Source organism: Arachis hypogaea, chromosome 10 (assembly GCF_003086295.3).
Source record: "Arachis hypogaea cultivar Tifrunner chromosome 10, arahy.Tifrunner.gnm2.J5K5, whole genome shotgun sequence".
Classification (NCBI taxonomy): Eukaryota; Viridiplantae; Streptophyta; class Magnoliopsida; order Fabales; family Fabaceae; genus Arachis; species Arachis hypogaea.
This window is the reverse complement of record NC_092045.1, coordinates 353,658-377,866: the sequence shown is the minus strand read 5'-3', so window position 1 is coordinate 377,866 and position 24,209 is coordinate 353,658. Positions and strand designations below refer to the sequence as shown.

The 24,209-nt window shown below is 34.1% G+C and overlaps 2 protein-coding genes and 1 non-coding gene across 4 annotated transcripts; 1 reads left to right on the top strand and 2 right to left on the bottom strand.

Moving 5' to 3' along the window:
- Positions 1-2,535, bottom strand: LOC112714329 (uncharacterized). Its single transcript, XM_025765910.3, has 5 exons — positions 1,739-2,535; positions 1,543-1,654; positions 1,350-1,442; positions 930-1,130; positions 1-468 (listed from the first exon to the last, which is right to left on the bottom strand). Exons 1-5 carry the CDS (start codon positions 2,020-2,022, stop codon positions 247-249), a joined length of 912 nt encoding a protein of 303 aa, XP_025621695.1. The 5' UTR covers positions 2,023-2,535; the 3' UTR covers positions 1-246.
- On the top strand, positions 1,989-4,870 carry LOC112714326 (pyruvate dehydrogenase E1 component subunit beta-3, chloroplastic). Of its 2 annotated transcripts, none has more exons than XM_025765906.2 (4): positions 1,989-2,503; positions 2,904-3,007; positions 3,123-3,166; positions 3,602-4,870. In XM_025765906.2, exons 1-4 carry the CDS (start codon positions 2,413-2,415, stop codon positions 4,572-4,574), a joined length of 1,212 nt encoding a protein of 403 aa, XP_025621691.1. In that variant the 5' UTR covers positions 1,989-2,412; the 3' UTR covers positions 4,575-4,870. The 2 variants fall into 2 exon arrangements, with proteins under 2 accessions (XP_025621691.1, XP_025621690.1); XM_025765905.2 differs by having other exon boundaries at positions 2,205-2,518.
- Positions 4,821-5,401, bottom strand: LOC112714333 (uncharacterized). The gene is made up of 2 exons (XR_011867023.1): positions 5,200-5,401; positions 4,821-5,118 (listed from the first exon to the last, which is right to left on the bottom strand). It is a non-coding gene; the product is annotated as an uncharacterized protein (transcript).
- Positions 5,402-24,209: the final 18,808 nt, after the last annotated feature.

Sequence of the window (24,209 nt, the reverse complement as noted above, 5' to 3'; positions counted from 1 at the left end):
TTTAAGCAAATATTAATAATTGGCAAGCTTATTCCATTGGTGTGAACGAGTATCAATACATTTCATGATGTTTAACACTTGTCATGAACTAATAATCAATCAAGAAACAATTCTTAAGCAGAGTATTGTATGCACAATAAGGAGGGGTTTATTGACTTTATTCACATTACAACTTTACCATCATCACTTCTTTTAATCTGGCCACCTACAACTTTTGTTACTAAATGGAAAACAATTGTTCTCTATCTATGACCATGGCCACTTAGCATCTCTCCATCTAAACCACCGGCTTCTTGGACTTGTTTCACCCAGACAACCAACATGCTCTTTTCCTCTTTCTCCATTCTCATCACTCAATCCACAGCATTGCAGCTTTTGGTCCCTTTTCAAAGCCTCTTCTCTGTATGTGGGAGATGTATATCTAGGGTGTTGCACTAAAGCCACATTTTTCCACCACAACTTTATAGCCTGCAAAGAAAACAAGATTGAAAGAGTGTGAATATCATGTTGCCCTCAATACAAGCAATAGAAGACGTGAAAAGAATTCCTCAACAGGTTGAAATTGTTCCAAAGGCAATATCTTGAATGAAATACAGCTACAACACCTAAGCATTCTCTGTCTGATTTATTCTCCTAACATGCTGATTCAAATAAAACAAGGAAAGTCATATCCTCACAAAAATGGCAAAAGCCATCCATGCCATAGCCACACCTTATAACACAGCAGACATGTTATACAGAATTAGTCTTCATCTTTCCTATTACATGAAGATGATACAGCAAAAATCAGCATTTTAACTTCATTGTGAAGCAGATTTACATAAACTTCCTTTCATAGCACTATTTCAGTGTGTAACAGAATTTGCAGCAAATACTTATATCAATTAAAAAAACAGTAAAAAGAAGGTGTAGCCAAAAATTGAGCTTACATGCCAATATATCCACACCGCAACCTTATGAGGCATTAACCAAAAGAAAATTGCATGATCTGATTCCGATGATGAGGACAATCTTTTGGCTTTTAGACTGGCAGTAAAATAGTTTCCAAGCTCAGGGTGGTGAACTGAAATTGATATGGTAAGATTCTCTCCAGGATCATTTGCTTTAATATTCCAACTGCCGAGCATATCCTACCAAGTTCAGGGAGATGTTTACTATTAAGATGCAGGAAACCCTATCACAAGTAATTGTGAAATACTGAAAAAGTGCAGAAAGCAGTCATAACTAATTATGACTATCAATTTAGCCATGTGAAGAGCCAAGAACGGAGATATTGGTTATCTGAGATACATAAGAAAGTATCTAGAAATGTAGAAATGGCAGAAGCAAAATGCAGAGCTTAAACATACCATGAAAGGACTAACATGCAAGGATTTTGGCACAAGATCAGAGTGTGGATTGAAAATAAAAGATACTCTTTCACCCCATGGTGTGTTTGTTACCTGAAACAAAAGGATTGATAGTAATGTGAGCACAGAGCAATCATACAGATTCTTGAGTACAACTGACACAGACTAGGCCTAAGAGAGGAATGGCACATACCTCAGCAATGCATTTGTTCAAACATGTAGAAGTGCCTTCAACATCATAACAATAGTACACACTCAATGGATTCTGCTCATATCCCACGCTAGGAGGGATGGTCAGCAGCAATCTGCGTAATTGAGTTCAACTGTTCAAGTAATTATAAACCAAGACGGTTAAAAATAGTGAGAAGAGAAAAAAGAAGATGAAGTACATGGGACCATTGGTATGGGTGATTTGGCGAGCTTCATCGGCAGAGAGATGTTGGGGCAGCGCGTGGGGCGCACGTTCTAAGTCGATGAGGGCGTAGCGGACAGGATATTGAAAGGAATGGTTGACGGGGTGGCGGCGTTGGTGCCAGACGGTACCTTGGTAGAGAGATATGTGGGTGGAAGGTGCCCAGCGGCGTAGAAGCGCGTGAAAGGGAATGAGAAGGGAGAGCGTGAGAGTGGTGACCAAAGTGTAGAACATGGAACATAAGAGGTACACTATTTCCATTTTCGTTTCGATAAGTGCTTTGCTTTTCGGATGCTCAAGTTATAAGCTCTTTGCAGTTCAGCATTGTGGTTTGGCCACGTCACTCCAATCTCAATCTTTAATTATTGGGCCATTGATGTACATGGCTTTGGGCCCATTGAGCCCAAACCCATAAAGGACCTTGATTAGGCCACCAACAAGAAGAAAAGCATGGTCGATAATTCCTATGCAGTGCTAAATGCAGAGTGCTAACACAAATCAAAGAGGGAGGCCCTTTATTACATCGCTCAACCATAACACCCTTCAAATTTCTCCGCCCCGTAATTCTGCTTTTTGTTTCTACATTCTTCATTCTCCAATATATTACCTTGCTCGCCCAGCTTCGATCTGCTATCTTCTCCGCTGATTTCAATGGCCACCCTTTTCCAAGGACTTCCATCTTCCACCGCATTCTCTTCCTCCAACAAATTCAACCACGCTCCAGCCCCTACATCCTTTTCAGGTACCTGGAATAATGGTGAGAATTGGAGCGGCGGACTTTCTAATTCTTTTGAATCAAACCATTTTAATGGATATTGTCTTGGGGTGGGGTGGCTTAGCTAATTAGCTTTCGTATCACTTCATCATCCACCAATGCTGCCTTTTCACTCTGCTCATATAGCAATAGTAATTCTTTCTTGTGTTTGGTTTGTTTGCATTCCCTAATTTCATTCCATTTCTTATGTAACGTCTGTCACTCGTGTCAGTTTTTCTTCAATCATTGATGCATTTGTATCTTCTAGGAACCTTGGTGATTTGAAATGTGGTTTGGATTTCTAGTTCTCAATATTTGTTGTTTTATTGGGTGAGTTTTAACTGAAATGTTGTTTATTCCACTTTGTGTACAACCTATGATGATTCAGAGAGGAAATCTAGCATAGTTACTGTCAGATCTGATGCGAGGTGGAGCCCTGTTCTTAACTCTGCAACTCACAAGCCTCAGCGCTTGATTACTAATGCTGTTGCAGTAAGTTATCTCACTCCAATCATTCCTTTACCCCTTTTAAGGGATCATTTACGACAGTGAGATAGAGTTTGCATGATATTGTCTAATTTATGATTCCTTTGTGCATTGTTTGTAGACAAAGGCAGACAGTTCCTTGGCCTCTACGTCATCAAAACCTGGGTATGTTTCTTTCTATGTCGTTTCATGTATGCCTACTTATGCTTGACTTCTGGATTACAACTTAAGATTTTAGGATAACCATTCCTTGATATTAGTTAAAGCAATAAGGAACCTCAAGGTGCTGTGCCTGCACAGTGCCTTCAGGTGAGAGACATTTCTCGGTTCTTGCTACGTGTTTTCATTTCACCTAGATTGAAAAACATAGCAAGTGATTCAGTAATGAATTAATGATCTTCATTTGCATTCAGACGATAGAAAATATAAGGAAACTATGACAAGGATTGTAAGCTTGAGGACTTTTTTCTGACACTTAATTAAGAACCCAGTCAATAATTGATTTGTTGAATTCTATTCTCTTATGGGATATATTCTAGACATAAGGTGCTCTATTGGCAACTAAGGATGAAACTGACAAGATCTACATTTGATTCTCAGGCATGAACTTCTCCTTTTTGAAGCCCTGCGTGAAGGTTTGGAAGAAGAAATGGAGAGGGATCCATGTGTGTGTGTCATGGGGGAAGATGTAGGCCACTATGGAGGATCTTACAAGGTGACTAAGGGCCTGGCCACTAAGTTTGGGGACCTCAGGGTCTTGGACACTCCTATTGCTGAGAACTCCTTCACCGGCATGGGCATTGGAGCTGCCATGACTGGTCTGAGGCCAATTATTGAGGGCATGAATATGGGGTTTCTCCTTCTGGCATTCAACCAAATCTCCAACAATTGCGGCATGCTCCATTACACGTCCGGAGGCCAGTTTAAGATACCAGTTGTTATTCGCGGACCAGGTGGAGTTGGGCGGCAACTTGGTGCCGAGCACTCACAGCGACTGGAGTCATATTTCCAGTCTATCCCTGGCATTCAGATGGTGGCATGCTCAACCCCTTACAATGCCAAGGGGCTGATGAAAGCTGCAATCCGAAGCGAGAACCCAGTGATTCTTTTCGAGCACGTCTTGCTTTATAACCTCAAGGATAGAATTCCGGACGAAGAGTATGTATTATCGCTGGAAGAAGCAGAGATGGTTCGACCCGGGGAGCACGTGACCATCTTAACATACTCCAGGATGAGGTACCATGTGATGCAAGCCGCAAAGACATTGGTGAACAAAGGGTATGATCCGGAAGTGATTGATATCAGGTCCTTGAAGCCATTTGACCTTCACACGATAGGGAAGTCAGTGAAGAAGACTCATAGAGTGCTGATAGTGGAAGAGTGCATGAGGACAGGTGGAATTGGTGCAAGTCTCACAGCTGCCATCACTGAGAATTTCAACGATGATTTAGATGCTCCAATTGTGTGCTTATCTTCTCAGGATGTGCCAACCCCATATGCCGGAACGTTGGAGGAATGGACCGTGGTTCAACCTGCTCAGATTGTCACAGCAGTTGAGCAACTCTGCCAATAAACTATTATTCTATTGATCAGGATTTCATTTTGCTATAGCTACAGCTACAACCTTCATTCCAATCTTTTACTTTTAGTTTTCTCCCACAACATGAACTTTGGATATTGTTTGCAATTTTTGTTTTCTTCTTTTGATATTGTTTTCAATTTGTTGCCAAAACATTTTATTTTATTGAAAACACGGACAGTTATAAAATGTGAGAAAGTGATCCATCATCCATGCTAAGATGTTATGTTATGCACCTCATTCTGAGAAAGAAATAATTCTATAATAATATTTCCTTATGTTTACACAAATTGAAGTGCATATGAAATGATTAGATTAGATTAGACAGCATTGACGGCAATTTTCATGCCACGCTGACAATGACCAAGAAAACTACAAATGAAGTAGCTCTGTCCTGAGCGAAGCTGAATTTGATCATTTCCTGACCAGTGTACTGTGTCTCCAAATTCACTTCCAATCTTTGGAATTGGAATGCATAGCTCGAAAAAAGACTTGTCTACTTCCATCACGTTGTGCATCCCAAACATGTAATTGAATTCTGCATGTGTATAACTAATAATTAAATGAATGAATGAAGAAAAATAAAAAGGAAAAGAGGATAATGGTGGATGCTGCTGACCAAGTACATCACCAGCCATGAAAGTCTTTCCATAAGGCCAGTTACTAACGTTGAAGGACCAACCACGTGAATCCCCAACCTTGTATCTTAGTGCATAAGAAGTCACTGACATACACAACAGTATCATTACACCAATCATTGCACTACTCCTTCTTCCATCTCCCATCTTCTACTACTTGCATATTTAGCACTGCTTTACAATGGTTGAAGGAGACTTCACGCACAATTTTATAGCCAAAATTGAAAATTCATAAATCAAAACTGTTCCTCCTTATTCATAATATCTCTCTTCATTTAATACACCAATTAATATCATTTATTAAGTCCGTTATGTTTTTATCTTTCGGCAAAATTTAAACCAATGGGGCTGTACCTGATTATTAGAACTGAACAACACATAAATAATAGAGATCTAAAAATTAATATTTTTATATTTTATTTAATAATAAATTAAATATAAAAATTATAAAAATTTAATTTATTATATTTTTTATACAAAATAATTAGAAAAAAATTATAAAAATATAATTATAAAAAATTAATGGAATTAACAAAAAATTAAAAATAAATAAATTGTGTTCGCAGTTAATATTTTTATGTTCTTGTTGCACAAACTATATTAATTTAATATCTTTGGACATACTGTGTGTCTATATCTCATATATCAAACATAATTTTATATTTTTGTGTCTCTATTTCAGTATTTCGCCATATCAATAAAAAAATACAATCTTAATCATATTAGTTATCTTAACAACACATGTTAATATTATTATAAGTACATGTTTTTTAATTATTTTTACATTAGTAAATGTAAAACAAATATATTAAAATTTAAAAATTTGTACTTTTTTATAAAAGCTTTTTTTATTAATAACTTCAACATGTAATTATAGAACACATCATAACTAAATTCTAATTAAACCTGCTTCTTTTTATCCCTATTTATGGGTAAAAGAAAGGAGAAAATGTAACATTTATTAAAGATAGAGAGTTTATCATAATTTTATTTATTAATGTCTACTAACATTTAATGAATTCAAGACTTTTAAGGCATAGTCTGTGAGATTAAATATAGAAAATTAATTTTTAATTAATTAATATTAATATATTTTTATGATAATTTTTTTAACTTTCATTTTAAAAATAAAATGTAAGGATAAAATTTAATATTTAATATTTAAAATTTAGAGTTTAGAATTTAAAATAAAAAATAATTTAAAAAAATAATTTAACTCTATATAAAACAAATTACAGTGTAAATTAAACACCTTTAACCAATAAAAGTTGTAAATTGTAAAGTGTGAGTAATGTTAGATAAATTGTTTGAGATAGTTTCTAAAAATTTTTAAAGTTTATCTAAAAAATAAAAGTAATTTGATATTTGAATATCTTATATAAAAATATTTTTTATTTAATAATTATATAGAGATAAAATAGTATAAAAATATTTTATATTTATTTATTATATTAAAAGTATCTTTAAAGTAAAAATATATTTTTTAATAAAATATAAATTATAATTTAAAAAATATATTTTTTATTTTTTTAATACTTTTATTTTTATTATTAAAAATTTGTTAAACACAATAAAAATAAAAATTAATTAAAAAATCTTTTAACACCTTAATAGTACCCAAACAAAGTCAATAACACAAAGTTATTTTATTTAGCTAAACATCTATAATTAATTTTATTGTCTCCTAAATATTTTTAGAAAAGTATAAACACATATTTTCTCATTAATAATACCCCATCCAAGCATAATTCATATATATGATTTGACGGATTTTTATTAGTTTATTGAATTATAATTATATTTCATTGTTAGTCATTAAAAAAAAATGATTTGTATTCTTCTGTATGTCCACTAGATCCATGCATTTTTTTTGGGATTAGACAATCTCTAATCTTAAGTACACAATACACACTTATATATTCTTTATATACTTTCTTTTGGGATTAGACAATCTCCAATGTTAAGTACACAATACACACTTACATATTCTTTATATACTTTTCAATTTTTTCTTCTCGATTGCATTTATATATTCTTCACATACTTATCAATTTTTTTTTTTTTAATTACAATTAGTAGTACTCGAACCCAAAACTTTTAAAATGAAAAAAGAGTGAAATGCCATGTGAATTATGGCTCATTGGCTTAGATGTATGCATATATCCAAGAAATTACCATGAAATCCGTACGGCACCCTGGACGGCCCACTTCCAAATGAACAGCCTTCACAATCTGCAGCTCAGACATCCAGGATGCAATAACCACAACGAACTTTTGGGGGGTTTCTTCTGTAATTAGGGCTTTTTTTAAGGGTTGTTTTGGGAATGGAAATTTGTTAGTACAGAGTGAAAGCTCAAATGAGGGAATGTTATGAATACGTGAAGCTGCTTAGAATAAGGTCCGTTTCAAGTCCAAAAAACAAAAAAAAAGAATAAAATCCCTTTAAAAAATTTTAAAAGTTATTTTTTTTAGTTTTTAATTTATAAAAATAATAATATTAATATTTAGTATAATTTTTAAAATTAAATTATAATTTTAAAAAATTATTTAAATATTTATAAAAAAATAATTTTTTATAATAAAACTTTTTTTATCATAATTCTTTTAAAATAAATATTTTTAAAATTAAAAAATTAAATATAAAATAATTTATTTATAAATTACTTTTAATATAAATATTTATTATTTAAATTATTTTTTTAAAAAAAGAATTTAATTAAATTGTTGGGCTAAGTCTATTTTGCTTTGCTTAAATATAGGGATCCGGGAACCAGCCTCCAAAGTCCAATATATATTTTTGTATACATTTTTCTTTATCATATAGAAAATAAGATACTGTGTATAATATTACTCCAAATAAATATCTTCCTTCTATCTAAACATTTCACATTACATTGCGATATATTAGAGAGACAAGAAACAAGGAATGAACTAGTACTAACATTTCTCACACAAATGCATGTTGATCATCATGTCATGCACCTTTGTTTCTTTTTTAGAAACAAGAAGGAATTCCCTAATTTTGCATCATCGAAAAGCTAGGGCACAACAATACAGCTTTAGTTTTTAGTTTAATTGCCTTGGCTCAATTGGTCGTTTTCCTTTTCATTTTCTTTCTTCTTCTTTTTATTTTTGGGTAAAAGGCTAGCTTCGTTTTTTTTAAGATGGATGATTAGATAATCATGTTTCCCTCTTCAGTCTACAAGATTAGTAACTGTGATCATTTTTCAGTCAAACTCAGTAAATAAATAAACTACTAGAAGTTGTTTAATAAAGGAGGGTGCAATCATGAGGAGATGAATTAACCCATTAAGAGTGTATTATTGAATCCTAAATAAATTTTACTATATTCAGAATTTGAAATATGAAAACTTCTTTTCAACTGAAATCGTCCAAAGAAACTAATAAAAGACAATAAAGAGCGAGATTATATGACTAATTTTTATACCTCAAGAGTTAGATTCAATTTTTATAGCAAATGATATCTTAATTCTTAACAACAAGCATGCATGATTACGGCGGCACTAGCTTTCACATTAATTTTCAGATGTTTATTTGCATTCATAGAGGAAAAAAATTATTTCTGTATTAATTTGCTTATAGCAAGCTTGATGCACTTTTAGAAACGCCAGAGAGGCTTTTTATTCTAGTTTATATTGCCTAACTAATTTTCTTTAGCCCATTTTATAACGCATAAATTGTGGTTAGATTCAAAATAGTAAATTACCCTAAATAATCAGAATACAAATTATTAAAAAACAGTTTATTTAATTTTAAATAGGATATTTTATTTAAAATTTGTATTATCATTAGAAACTTTTGTCAGTTGATTGCTGATCTATTAAGGTTTAATTTGATCTGTTTAAAAATAGATATATTCCATATATATATATATATATATATATATATATATATATATATATATATATATATATATATATATATATATATATATATATATATATATATATGAATTTTAACAAAAATAGGATTGAATTTTATTTGAGTTATATATATTGTACACCAAAAATATAATTTTATTATTTATGAATAATTTTAAAATAGTTTAAAATATGACCAAAAAAGAGCAGAGTTCTTTTTACATGTGTTGGGGCTAAAATGATGAAACTCAAAAACAACATTATAAGGAGTTTAACTTCTCTTTAAGTGAAAATTAAATTGGTAGAAATATAGATCGATTGGAGTTGAAATATAAAGAATGTTGTCTAATTATAAATAGACCAAATTAGATATTATTTTATTCATCACTAATATGATATATTATGATGAACACTCTTTTATCTAAATACCTCTTTGACACGAGAATTATCCAAAAATATTTTTGTTAATTAATCTATTTAGTAACTAGCTAATTGGAATAAGAGTACACTCTTATTCCAGAATAGCTTGAAATTATAAAAATGACTTTAACCCACTATTGTCGACATTTTTTTTTTTCTGAAACTTTGTAAGATTATATCTTTTCTTTGTTCTCCTCTAATTCTTTTCATTGTTTTTCATTTTGTTCATCAACTTCAAATAAGATAATTTATAAAATTAGCATTCAATGTTCTAATGAAACATTCAATAACAAATTCTATCCAAATTTTATCCATTCTTACAGAGCTCATTTATCTTATTGTGATATTAGTAAATATCTTAACATTTATTTTTTTACCACCATTTTATATTTTTAGTTCTTATGTTACTTATTTACTACTAATAAAAATATTTTTTTTCATAAGTTTACCTATTCTTAGTCTCTCTTTTTAATTTTTTTTTACTTAATTTATTTCTACAAAATTATACCAGAATCATATATACTTTTAAATAAGTTTTCAAATTATTAATATGTGTTACTGTAGAAAGATTGAAATATTAAAATTTTTTTAACAATACTTATTTGCATAATTATTTTTTGTATGAGGATAACATATAGTTTATCTATAAAGTAATTTTAAAATAATTTATTTATAAATAATTATTTATTTTTAATATATAAATTATATTAGTGCAATATTAAATGAACATCGGCAGCAATTCTGATCTTACTTCTTATTTGATTTTTTAAATTTTGGCTTATTAAAATAGTCAAAAATGCAATTTTTTTCTTAATTAAATTTCACTACACAAAAGTCAACCCATATATTCACTTTTTGTTTATTTTTATTTAATGTACTTGACTTTTTGAATAAACAGAACATAATGCACTTATTTTTATTATTATTGATAAATGATAACTCAAGTAATAATTAGACTGGTTAGAAATATTAGTATTAGCACGCAATATTAAGAGTCCATTAGTAATTCTTCTTGCCAAATAACAAGGATATCATCATATCGTCCTTATTCATTTTCTTAGCCATAGAACCCTACAAATATTGCACTTGCACGACTCAGCATTTGTGTGTAAGAGCCAAATCCAACTATTATTGATTAGAGTTTATTTATTCCCTCTTAACTCTTTCTTTTCAAGGAAATCATCGCATTCTCAAGAGCCAACATTTACACCACAACCTAATTTGATAATTATTGTTGACAACACTCCATGGTCTTTTTAGTAAAGTCTTGAATTCAGGAAAATTATTGCACATGTAAAAATTCTTTAAGTATAAAATAATTATATACAATCATATCAAAATAAATAATTTAATTAAAAAAATCATTCAAAAATAATTTATTAAAAAAAAATAAACATACGTAAGCTTACGTGATAATAGTAATTATATTTAACAAAAATGTTAAGTTTGAACAATAATAATCACAACTCAACGAAAAAGGTCTCTTGGAACATCATGAAAGTGAAGAACTAGAAATTTTCAGAGGGAATTGTTGAAGTTGGGATGGGATACAGTGGTGATGATGCCATACGGGCTACGAGAGGCAGAGCATGATAAAGATAGAAAGGTAATTGCCATTGAGAATTTGGATGAGTGGGATGAGGATTTTTTGAAAACGCGAATGGCTAACTCTTTAATGTATCTGGCAATTATGGTGAGTGCAGAACTTATGAGATCTCAAACCATCAGTAACAAAGCAATCTCTGAAAGAATGAAAACTTAAGAATATGGGGATAAATAGAAAGAAATGACTGATCTAGTGTTGAATAAAAGTTTCGTTGGAGCTGGGTAGAAGCATATAAGGCCCAATATGTTAGTGGAATGTGGAGGCCAAGTGGTTGTGTTGTACGACAGAGACTACGTCGTTGTGCATTTTAAAAGGGGGTTGATGCTATGGTGAACAACGCTGACGAGACAAATTTGGAAGCAGCGGATAAGATAGCTACTAGTGACGGAGGTGATAATGTTCATGTTGAGCTTGATAGCGCAGGGAGGAGTGTGAAACCCCTGATGCACCCGACAAGCAGAATCAAGCCGGGAGGAGATTGGCGGAAGTGCAAAAAATTTTTCGAATAGCATAGCAGAAGAAAATATTTCACCAAGTACAGTTAATGATATCCACGCTAGTTTGGCCGGGAATGATAAGTAACATGTTGGCATCCGTCTAATGGGGGTGATGCAGTGCATGATTCAGATTTAGAGGATGAGAATACAGTGGTGGAGAAAACTGAATTGGAGGATGAAAAGGCTGTAAGGAACTTAGAAGATTCGGGGCTCAAAGCAGTGTAGACGGTGAAACTAATCAAGATGAGTACGAAGGAAGTTGGGATAAAGATATGGCTGAAAACAAGGTTGCTTGGGATCTAGCAGTCGAATCAAGAGCTGTTTTATATCGCAAAGATGAAGACATTATGGCTATTCTCCATTCTCATAATGAAGTATTGGCACAAAAAAGAAGACAAGTAAAACAGAAAGAGTGTGTAATAAAGTTTTTAAATGATTTTTAGTTCATGGAATGTGAGGGGTTTAGGGGACATTAAAAAGTGGGAAATGATAAAAAAATTTCAGCGTAAAAATAATGTGAGTATATTGGGATGATAGAAATAAAGAAGGAGATAATTACAAGTTTGATGTAGTACAAATTTGGGGTAATGATACGGTGGGTTTATTGGTTGTGAGTTTATTTGACAGGTGTGGTGTGTTTGACTGTGTGCCTATAATAAACTATGGTATATTCCAGGTTCAATTAAGCAACATTTTGAGAGTTGGACAAGTGTACCTATAAGAAAGAAAGAAACAACATAACAAGTGGTTGGTTGATTTTTTTTTTTTTTTTTGCTATCATTTAGAGCACTTAGTTGAAAATGAATGGCAGAATCTTCAAGAATTAAGAAACAGGTATTGCAGAAATAGTTAACAAGTTGATTAAAAGTTACAAAGAGTGAAGTGATATTTGATTTTTTGAATTGTTGATGATATTGTCAAAAATGATTATAGATTAGTTTAATTTATTTGTCTAATACTTTTATATTGATGCTCCACTTTAATGTGTTTTTAAATTATTGAATTCTATCATATAATTAAACTATAATATAAATTATAATTTTAAAAAATTTAAAAGATTTAAATTTTTAAATATATAATCAACAATAATTTGATAAACTTATTTAAATAAAAAAAATTTACTTTAAAAAACACTTACAATTTAAAATATAAAATTTTAAAAATACAAATAAAAAATAATTTTATAATAATTTAATTAATTTTATTATTTTAAGTAAAAAGAATTTTATTTATTAAGATCTAAAAATAATATTAAAATTAGTACTATAAAAAATATTTTAAATTTAATATTATGAAAAAAATAAAAAAATCATATAAAGACTAATTTGATTAATTTTTAAAATTTTAGAAATGAAAATGGCTCACGTTTGGACTTTCAAGAACTATTTTGATTATAAATAACTTTTTTACATGTCAAGTGACACGTGACAGCTAGGTGTTACGGACCTGACACATTAACCAATCATCTGGTGACACGTGACACTTAACATGACACGTCATCATCTAACTCACGAAAGGACCAATTTGACTTACGTTTTATCTTTTAAGGACTAATATGACTAAAAAAAATCATTTGAGGACTAATTTGAAGAATGAGTGATCTTTCAGGGACGAATTTGACTATTAATCCTTTAAAGTAATAAATCTAAGTCAAATTTAAGACCCTAACAATAAGTTTTAGTTGATCTTGCTTGCATTGAGGTCTTACTAGGCCCAAATATATTTTGGATTAATATTTTGAGTCCTTGTTGAAGGTTGTAGTAGGCTTAGAGAAGGGGGGGTTGAATCTATGCCTTCCTTTTAAGTTGCTGTTTTGACCCTTTTAGTAGAAGTTACAAATCTGATTCTGTTTGAACTCAGCAGCGAAAATTTATGAGACAATTTATTTTTGTCTCATGAAAAACAGAAAACAGAACATGACAGAGAAGAAAGAGCTTACACCAGCATATATCCTGGTTCGGTTGCTTTGTGCTATGCAACCTACATCCAGTCTCCTCCACAAATATGGAAGAATTTCACTATAGTTAACAGTATTACATACACCAATTTCACATTCAAGTTCTAACCTAACTTGACATTGGTTATGCTAACACCTAACTATTTCTCTTAGTGCTAACCCAACTAAGAAAGGGATACCAAACAGGAATAAGATACAAGACACTTAACCAACCTAAAGAAATCTGAAAATAACTCTAGACTTTTCTCTCAAGTGTATCTCTCAGCCTTTTCACTCATGGCTTTTTCTTAAGCTTTCTCACTTTGCCTTTTCTCTCAAGAAATTACAGAAAGATAAGCTTAGAAAAGTACATTACAATAAGAAAACATGAAGGAGATTGACTTCACCAACAGCCTCTGTGCTATGCAAAAAACCAGATTAGCAAGCCTCTGATTCAGTTCTTCATACTGGCGGAATGCACCTTCGATTAGGTTACACTGCCCAGTTAGTTGAACTTCTTCAAAGAGCTTTCTCAGAACAAACACTTCAGGTTCACTGGTTTTCTCTCCTTGCTGCTGAATGAACAGCAAGCTCCTTTTTATCTTCATGCACGTTCCTTGGTTCTTCATCCAAGGTCAACACCTTGAGCCTTGAGCTTCACCAACTCACAGATTCACTTTTTTCATTTTTAACATCAAAGAGTAACCTTTGCTTCTGACTTTTCCAACTTGACCGAAAGCCATGAAGAAGTAACCGAACTTGTTTTCTAATGGTCAACCAAATCTGAACCCTTGAATACCAACTTGGTCCCCAAGTCTTGAATAAGACCGTAGATACACAGCAGAATAGGGCAGAGAATAGATTTCCCTTGAAGGCCATTTTCGGATAGAGCAGAGAGTAGGGGAGAAAGGGTGAAGATCTGATGCATGCAAGATGATATGATTTACCTTTCTTAAGCTTGATTTAGCTTGGGATTTCAGTTTTAGCTTCTGTGCTTCAAGCTTCAATTCTCTCTCTCTTGCTTCTTTGGTTAAAGGCTTATGGAAGAAGCTCTTTCTCTTTCTTACTTTTCTGAAGTCTTGATATGACCTGATTTGAGGGGAGAGGAACGTTGCCTTGGTTGGAGCAAGATGGTGGGAAATTGAAAACACTTTCAAGCTTGGATCGGGTTCTTCTCTTTTTGGCCCGGTGCCTTGCTATGCTTCTTTGTTTGATATGAATGACTTGGGCTTTACTTTCCATTCAGCCCATTAGCTTTGTTTTGTTATTCATTCAACTTGGGCTGCCAAAAATGAAGTGTGACCTGCAACATAGCATAAATAATTAGCAATGTGTACTTATTAATTTAACCACTCTAATTATTTATTTTGCCAAAAATAATGTTTGTCATCACTAATTATTTTAGTTAATTTCTTAACTCAACAATCTCCCCCTTGATGACAAACATGATTTAAGCAATAATCAAAAGGAAATAAGTTTGAGTTAGGTTTAGAAAACTCCCTTTGATTTTTGTCATTTGCTTTTATGTTGCTCCCCCTTTCTTTTTCAAGATTAGCTCCCCCTGGATTTATGCTTTCCTCTTTGTTCTTGTTTATGCATTGTACTTAAAGAAAGCACAATAAAGAGCTATACACATTTATCTTGTCTAAGAGATATCAAATGAGCAACATCACATAATCAGCCCAACATTAATTAAATGTTAGCAGCAAAAGGATTCATCATGTGAGATCAAATTTTAGTACAGCAATTAGACAAAAATTTGAAAGAACTACTTGTAGCTGCATCAACATCAAAAAATACCAAATACTATCCTTACTCCCCCTTTTGTCATCAAGGGTGGACAAAAACATCAAAGGATCAACAAAAACATCAATTCAAATCCTGCAAGGAAAGGTTAGACATAGTTGAAAAGTTCTAACTAAATCAACAAAAGTGCAGCAGTATTTAGAGTTATTACAGTCATCCAAAAAGTTCAACAGATGCAGAATAAATAAAATTCATGAGACAAAATGAGAGCAACAGCAGCAGTCTTCATGAGACAAATCTCAGGCATCAGAACCATCTCCTTCCGAGGCATCATTCTCTTCAACATCAGTGGCAATGTCTTCATCATTGTTAAGGTTATTAATGAAGGTCATGAGCACAGCCACCCTATCCCTTGATTTCTTCAGAAAGTTCTCATGCTTGCTAGCTAACTTTCTTTGTTCCTTGCTCATGGCAATCATGTGATTAGATTGAGATACAAACTCTTGAGCTACATCCTTGACCACATTTAGCAGAGTGGATTTCTTTCCAGTGGAAATGGAAGTACCCTCGGTGGAAGGAGCATGAGAGTCCTCAGGGACACAGTCCTCATCTTCATCTTCTAGGACGACTCTTTCAGATCTAGTGGGTCCTTTGTTCTGTTTCACTGAACCACCCCCTTTAGGTATGAATGTCTATTTTCATATTTCTCATTGGTCAAGTCAACACCAAAATGCTCAAATATGCAAGTTAGAAACATGCCATAAGGAAGTGCTTTATCTTTTGTACTTCGAACAGAATCAAACATGTATCTAGCCATCAAGTATGCAAAAGAGATTTCTGTTTTTGTAATAAGGGCATATAAAACAAGTGTGTCAGTGTAAGAAACCCTTTGATATGAACCACTTTGAGGAATCAAAATGTGGTTGACAATGCGGTGTAATTGAGCACTTTCATATCCTAGGGCTTTGTGAGTGGGTGTGATGCCATCAATTAAAGAAACATGTTCACAAATGTGAGCCAATGCATCAAGATAAGAAATTCCAACACCTTCATCCCACTTAACCGAAGTGTAAGCACAAGGCCCAACATCAGTATACTTCAATGCATCACTGACAGTTTCATTATTTAAAAAGATGTCTCTGCCCTTAACATAAGAATGCACACTTCCTTCATGATAAGTCATGTTCGCATAAAATTCTTTGACCAACTGAGGATATACAGGTTTTTTGATGTCAAAAAGGTGATTCCAGTCTAAAAATTTCAAGTTTTCAACAAAAGGAAAACCTTTCTTTTTCAAATCAGGTAAATCAGCCAGAAAAGATGGACATAGAGTACGATACTTAATAACTCCCTCATAGAAATCGTGGTTCATGGCAGATTTGAAACGATGGGGGTTAAAGTCAGAGTGAGATGTCATATAGTGTGATTTGTGAGCAAAAGGATCAACTTCTGGTTCTCTAACAGATGAGAGAGGAACTCGAGCTTTACCTCTCTGTGAACGCACAGGAACTGACCTTGCCCTGGGTTGGTGTGGCTCGGGAACAGGTTCCTCCGTCGCCGGACGCTTCCCTTTGGATGAGGGTGGCTTTAAAGAGCCAGGTTTTGAGGAGGCAGGTTTGGAAGGCGTTGCCTTTGGTGGTGGAGTAGGTTTGGCAGAGGCAGGGAACCTTGGAGTATTCTTGGTTCGAGCCATGGGGTCACACCGAGGAGGAGAGGTTGGAGGAGAAGGAGAAGGGGTAAAGGTTCGGTCTTGAGAGCGAGTGGAAGGCTTTGTGGGTAGTTTGTAAATCTTCTCACGAGGAGCCCTTTTTGCAATGACTTTCTTCCTCATTTTGGTTAAAATGATGCTTTTGATGAAAGGGAGATAGTGGTGTGAGAGGGAAGAAACCGAAGGGTTGAGGAGAAGTTATGGAGGGAAGAGAGGGAGTGTTGGTAACCGTACCCAAAAGCAATTTTCCAAAACCATGCAACTGCATCATCATTTGAAAAGACTTGACATGACATGACCTCATAAAAGAGAAGATCTTATTTGATTTTTAAAATTAAAACAGGAAATTAATTTTAAATTTTGAATGGCAATCAGAATTAAATTGAAATTCATTTTGGACCAAAATCAAAAATTAAAACAAAACCTTTGTTCGGGCCACAAACAAACTTTTAATGAAAACTTTAGCACACAAGTAAGAATGTAGCATTCACATTGGGCCCAGATGTGGTTTGAAATCAATGAAACACATTTGGACCACTCTTGATCTGAATATTGAGGTTGGCCCAGATTGAGATTTACTTGAAACAAGCCCAGATCACACTGACTTGATGGAAACGTTCATCACTTGCCTAGAATTGTCTCATGCCTGTTTATGAGACAAAAAAAGCTCCAGCAAATACATCAGTATTTTTCAAACAAGGAATCATAACTCAAAATTCCTAGACAAGTCCTAAGCATGCAGAATCTATCCTCAGCTAATGGTTTAGTAAAAATATCTGCTAATTGCTCTTCTGATTTAACAAATTGAATGCAAATATCCCCCTTTTGGACATGTTCTCTTATTGAGTGAAATTTCACTTCAATATGCTTAGTCCTAGAGTGCAAAACTGGATTTTTAGAAATATTGATGGCACTCATATTATCACACATTAAGGGAATATTTTCAGCATTTAATTTGTAATCAGCAAGCTGTGTTTTTAACCATAAAAGTTGAGAACAACAAGAAGAAGCAGCTATATACTCAGCCTCTGCAGTGGATAAGGCCACTGTTGGTTGCTTCTTACTTGACCAAACATTTAAGGACTTTCCAAGGAAGCAACATAAACTAGAAGTGCTCCTTCTGTCAACTCTGTCACCAGCAAAGTCTGCATCACAATAACCAACTGCAGAAAAATCATCAGTCTTAGGATACCAAAGACCAAAGTTGGATGTGCCATTAACATATCTAATGATCCTTTTAACCGCAGAAAGATGTGACTCCTTAGGTTTGGATTGGAACCTTGAACACAATCCAACACTTTGCACAATGTCGGGTCTAGAGGAGGTTAAGTACATAAGAGAACCGATCATCCCTCTATACCTAGTCTCATCAATATCTTTCTCATTTTCTTCCTTATCCAATTTAGAATTCGGGTGCATGGGAGTTCCCATGGTTTTGGCATTTTCAAGACCAAATTTCTTAACTAATTCCTTGGCATACTTTTCTTGATGAATGAAAATACCATTTTCAGTTTGTTTAATCTGTAGCCCAAGGAAAAAATTAAGTTCACCCATCATACTCATGTCAAATTCACTTGTCATGAGCTTTCCAAATTCAGTACAAAGGGATTCATTTGATGATCCAAAAATAATGTCATCAACATATATTTGGACTAAAATAAAATAATCATTAGAATTCTTGATAAATAGAGTTGTATCAGTGGTGCCTCTTTGAAAACCATTTTTCAAAAGAAATGAGCTAAGTCTCTCATACCAAGCTCTAGGAGCTTGTCTTAAACCATAGAGAGCTTTAGATAATTTAAAAACATGATTAGAATGCTCTTTATTTTCAAAACCAGGAGGCTGCTCCACATATACTTCTCTATCTATCACACCATTTAAAAATGCACATTTCACATCCATTTGGTATAATTTAAAACCACAAAATGCAGCATAGGCTAGGAGAAGTCTAATGGCTTCCATTCGGGCAACAGGGGCAAAGGATTCATCAAAGTCGATTCCTTCTTCTTGGTCATATCCTTGTGCCACTAGCCTTGCTTTGTTCCTTGCAATGCTACCATCTTCTCCCAACTTGTTCCGGAATATCCACTTGGTGCCTGTCACTTTCTTTCCACTTGGCCTTGGAACCAACGTCCACACTTGGTTCTTTTCAAACTCAAGAAGCTCATCCTCCATAGCCTTAATCCAAGATGGGTCACTAAGGGCTTCCTTGACGTTTTGAGGCTCCATTTGTGAAAGAAGGGCAATGTTTGAACCTTCATTTGTCTTTCTAGTGGAAGACCTAGTTTGCACTCCATGAGAGACGTCCCCAATGACAAATTCCTCAGGATAATTCTTTAAGAACCTCCATTCACGAGGTCTAGTGGACTTGGAGGCAGATTCGGTCACCAATGGAATCTGTATGCTGCTGTCTGCAGAATTTCCTTCAGGTTCATGAGACAAAATGGAATTGTCTCTTGACTTTTCAGCATTTGCTGTTTCTGGTTCAGCTTGTCCAGAATTTTCTTTTTCATAATTCTGAGCAGCTTCATCATCCTTTTGAGCTTGATTTCCTGCATCACCATCTTCCAAAATGCTTTGCACCAAGTTAGTATCACAAAATGTAACATGTATGGACTCTTCAATAATTCTAGCATCTTGATGATAAACCCTATATGCTTTACTAGTTGTGGAATATCCTACAAACAAGCACTCATAAGCCTTTGGATCAAATTTTCCCAAATTTTCTTTGTTATTTAAAACAAAATATTTGCATCCAAAAATGTGCAAGTAACCTAAGTTTGGTGGGTAGCCTTTCCAAAGTTCATAAGGGGTTTTCTTCAAAAATTTCCTTATGATTGTTCTATTCAAAATGTGGCAAGCTGTGTTAACCGCTTCAGCCCAAAGGAATTTTGGAACATTACTCTCACAAAGCATGGCTCTTGTCATCTCTTGTATGCTTCTATTTCTTCTTTCCACAACACCATTTTGTTGTGGTGTTCTTGGACAAGAGAAGTTGTGAGATATTCCAAATTCCTCACAAAAGGATTCAAACAAATTGTTTTCAAATTCAGTTCCATGATCGCTTCTTATAAAAGAGATTTTCAAATCCTTTTCATTTTGAATTTTCTTGCAAAAAGGTTCAAAGGCCGAAAAGGCTTCATTTTTGTGTGCAAGAAATAAAACCCAACCAAACCTAGTATAGTCATCCACAATTACTAAACCATAATGTTTACCACCTAGGCTTTGAGTTCTTGTTGGACCAAATAAATCAATGTGTAGCAACTCAAGTGGTCTTTTAGTAGAGATGTCTTCCTTTGGTTTAAAAGAACTTTTTGTTTGTTTTCCCATTTGGCAAGCATCACAAGTGATGTCTTTGTCAAACTTAATCAAAGGAAGACCTCTTACTAACTCTTTCTTTACAAGTTTGTTTATTTGAAACATACTTGCATGGCCCAATCTCTTGTGCCACAACCACTTTTCAGATTCTTTAGAGTGAAGACAAGCTACATTTTGATCCTTTAGTTCATCAAGAGTAAGTCCATACATATTATTGAAACGCTTGGCAACAAACATGACTTCATTTGTTTTTTCATTAACAACACAGCATTCAAGTCTTTTGAAAACAACTAGATATCCTAAATCACACAGTTGGCTAATACTCAAAAGATTGTGCTTTAAACCACAAACTAGAAGCACATCATCAATGAAGGTAGATTGCTCATTACCTACTTTTCCAACAGCAATGATTTTACCTTTACCATCATCTCCAAAGGTCACAAAACCTCCATCATACTTATTTAGTTTGATGAAGTAGGTTGACCTTCCAGTCATGTGCCTTGAACATCCACTATCCATGTACCACATGTCCTTTTTGTTCTTGGATGCTAGGCAAATCTGCATGATGAGTTTCAAGTAGCCTTAGGTATCCAAATTAATTTGGATCCTTTGAAGTTAATCCATCTTGGTTGCCCAAGTGCATTGAAATCACAAACAATATTGTAGACTTTGTTTCCTACAACTCTCTTCTCAATGAAGCATTGTACATATGAGTGACCAAATTTCTTGCAATTAACACAATGGTTTTCTTGAGTGCGTTGCTGAAACTGATGTGAGTTATATTGCTTGAAATGATTAAAGCTTTGAAATTTTCTGGTTTTTGGATGAGATGCATTTCTTTTAACAAACTGATTTTTATTAAAGTTATTCCTCTTTGCAAAAGTATTTTCACCAGAATTTTTTTGAACATTATTGCCTTTCGAATATGAGGTTTTGTTGTAAAATGATGGTTTTTTGAAAACAACCTCATTTTTCGAAATATAGCCCAAACCTGGTCGGTTTGAACTCGGACCAGTTCTTAGTGAAATTTCAGTTTTATTTGTGTATTCTTCATCAGATTTTTCTTCACAAGTGGAAGCATATCCGATACCTGATTTATTTGGTATGGATTTAGTATTTGATGAAGAGGCCACAAATTTTATAGAGGAAGTATTGGAAACAACATCTTCCTTGGCTATGTATCCTAAACCAGATTTTTCAAACAATGGTCTTTGACTTGCAAGTAATTTGTCCAAGTTACTAGAACCTTGTGCAAATTTTGCCAAGTCACCATTCAGCCTTTTAATTTTGTCATTTAATCTTTCATTTTCAGCAATCAACTCATGTGAGGGATCCACAATGTGCTTTCCTTTTAATTTTTCAAGTTCAGATTTTAGAAATCTGTTTTCTTCAATGATGTCTAAAGCACATTCAGTTTCCTTCACTTTTTCTTTTAAAAACTCATTTTCAGCTCTTAACACATCTCTTTCAGATCTGCATTCATTGTATTTATCAAGCAGTTTTGAGGTGTTTGAGGTAAGATCATCAATAATAGCATGCAAGTCCTCAATGGTCAAATCATAATAGTTTACCTCATCGAGATTGTTGTTTCCAGCCATGAAACAGTCCTTGTCATCTCCTTTAGATTCTTCTTCTTCATTTGAGTCATTCTCAAGATCCTCCCAAGCTGCCATGAGTACTCTCTTCCTTTCCTTCTTTCCTTTGTCCTCCTTTTTGAGCTTTGGACAATTTGACTTGAAATGTCCAGCCTCCTTGCAATGATGACATGTCACCTTGCTCAAGTCTATCTTGTGCTCCTTTGAACTTGAGCCCTTGTATTTGCCTTTGCTCTTCAACATCCTTCTAAATCTCCTAGCAAAAAACAAAAGCTCGTCATCTGAAATACCATCACTTAACTCACTCTCTTTCGGTTCTATTTGTGACTTAAGGGCTATTCCCTTTTTCTTTGAGTCTGTGTTTGTGTGTGTGGCTTCATAGGTAAGGAGTTTTCCTCTCAGCTCATCATAGGTTATTGGACTTATGTTGTTGCTTTCGGTTAGGACAGTGGCAGTGTTTTCCCACTCTTTTGTGAGGCTTCTAAGGAGTTTTCTCACCAAGGTTTGTTCTGCATAGTTTGTACCCATAGCATCAAGGTTGTTGATTATGATTGAGAATCTCTCAAATGCTTCATCAATACTTTCTCCATCCTTCATGCTAAACATCTCGTACTCTTTTCGCAGCATATCAATCCTCGTTTCTTTGACTTGTTTGGTGCCTTCATGTGTAACCTAGAGTTTTTCCCAGATTTCTTTGGCTGTCTTGCATCTAGACACCTTCCGGTACTCTTCAAAGCTGATAGCACAGTGAAGAAGGTTGATTGCTTTCGCGTTTAGCTCTATCTTCTTCTTATCATCTTCATTCCATTCAGCTTCTTCTTTTGGAGTCACCACTCCATCAGCACTTGTTTTTGTTGGGATCTTTGGACCGCTCACAACGATCTTCCATAGGTTGTAGTCAATGGATTGGATGAAGATCCTTATCCTTTCTTTCCAGTAGGAATAGTTCTTCCCGTTGAAGAAAGGTGGTCGGTTGTTTGACTGACCTTCAGTGAGGGTGTAGGCAACTGTGGTTGTGCCCAAGTTGTTCGCCATTGGATCTTTGCTCCAAGCGGTTAAGCTTGATTCTTGAGACCTTTGCTCCTGATACCAATTGAAGGTTGTAGTAGGCTTAGAGAAGGGGGGGTTGAATCTATGCCTTCCTTTTAAGTTGCTGTTTTGACCCTTTTAGTAGAAGTTACAAATCTGATTCTTTTTGAACTCAGCAGCGGAAATTTATGAGACAATTTATTTTTGTCTCATGAAAAACAGAAAACAGAACATGACAGAGAAGAAAGAGCTTACACCAGCATATATCCTGGTTCGGTTGCTTTGTGCTATGCAACCTACATCCAGTCTCCTCCACAAATATGGAAGAATTTCACTATAGTTAACAGTATTACATACACCAATTTCACATTCAAGTTCTAACCTAACTTGACATTGGTTATGCTAACACCTAACTATTTCTCTTAGTGCTAACCCAACTAAGAAAGGGATACCAAACATGAATAAGATACAAGACACTTAACCAACCTAAAGAAATCTGAAAATAACTCTAGGCTTTTCTCTCAAGTGTATCTCTCAGCCTTTTCACTCATGGCTTTTTCTTAAGCTTTCTCACTTTGCCTTTTCTCTCAAGAAATTACAGAAAGATAAGCTTAGAAAAGTACATTACAATCAGAAAACATGAAGGAGATTGACTTCACCAACAGCCTCTGTGCTATGCGAAAAACCAGATTAGCAAGCCTCTGATTCAGTTCTTCATACTGGCGGAATGCACCTTTGATTAGGTTACACTGTCCAGTTAGTTGAACTTCTTCAAAGAGCTTTCTCAGAACAAACACTTCAGGTTCACTGGTTTTCTCTCCTTGCTGCTGAATGAACAGCAAGCTCCTTTTTATCTTCATGCACGTTCCTTGGTTCTTCATCCAAGGTCAACACCTTGAGCCTTGAGCTTCACCAACTCACAGATTCACTTTTTTCATTTTTAACATCAAAGAGTAACCTTTGCTTCTGCTTTTCCAACTTGACCGAAAGCCATGAAGAAGTAACCGAACTTGTTTTCTAATGGTCAACCAAATCTGAACCCTTGAATACCAACTTGGTCCCCAAGTCTTGAATAAGACCGTAGATACACAGCAGAATAGGGCAGAGAATAGATTTCCCTTGAAGGCCATTTTCGGATAGAGCAGAGAGTAGGGGAGAAAGGGTGAAGATCTGATGCATGCAAGATGATATGATTTACCTTTCTTAAGCTTGATTTAGCTTGGGATTTCAGTTTTAGCTTCTGTGCTTCAAGCTT

What these genes read in the sequence shown, in the direction of transcription:
- LOC112714329 (XM_025765910.3), bottom strand. Translation starts at nt 2,022, where the DNA reads ATGGAAATAGTGTACCTCTTATGTTCCATGTTCTACACTTTGGTCACC. An exon ending in ACCCATACCAATGGTCCCAT is followed by an intron (nt 1,655 to 1,738) that starts GTACTTCATCTT and finishes TCAATTACGCAG; the next exon opens with ATTGCTGCTGACCATCCCTC. An exon ending in TGCATGTTAGTCCTTTCATG is followed by an intron (nt 1,131 to 1,349) that starts GTATGTTTAAGC and finishes TGAACTTGGTAG; the next exon opens with GATATGCTCGGCAGTTGGAA.
- LOC112714326 (XM_025765905.2), top strand. Translation starts at nt 2,413, where the DNA reads ATGGCCACCCTTTTCCAAGGACTTCCATCTTCCACCGCATTCTCTTCC. An exon ending in TTCAGGTACCTGGAATAATG is followed by an intron (nt 2,519 to 2,903) that starts GTGAGAATTGGA and finishes ATGATGATTCAG; the next exon opens with AGAGGAAATCTAGCATAGTT. An exon ending in TGATTACTAATGCTGTTGCA is followed by an intron (nt 3,008 to 3,122) that starts GTAAGTTATCTC and finishes CATTGTTTGTAG; the next exon opens with ACAAAGGCAGACAGTTCCTT.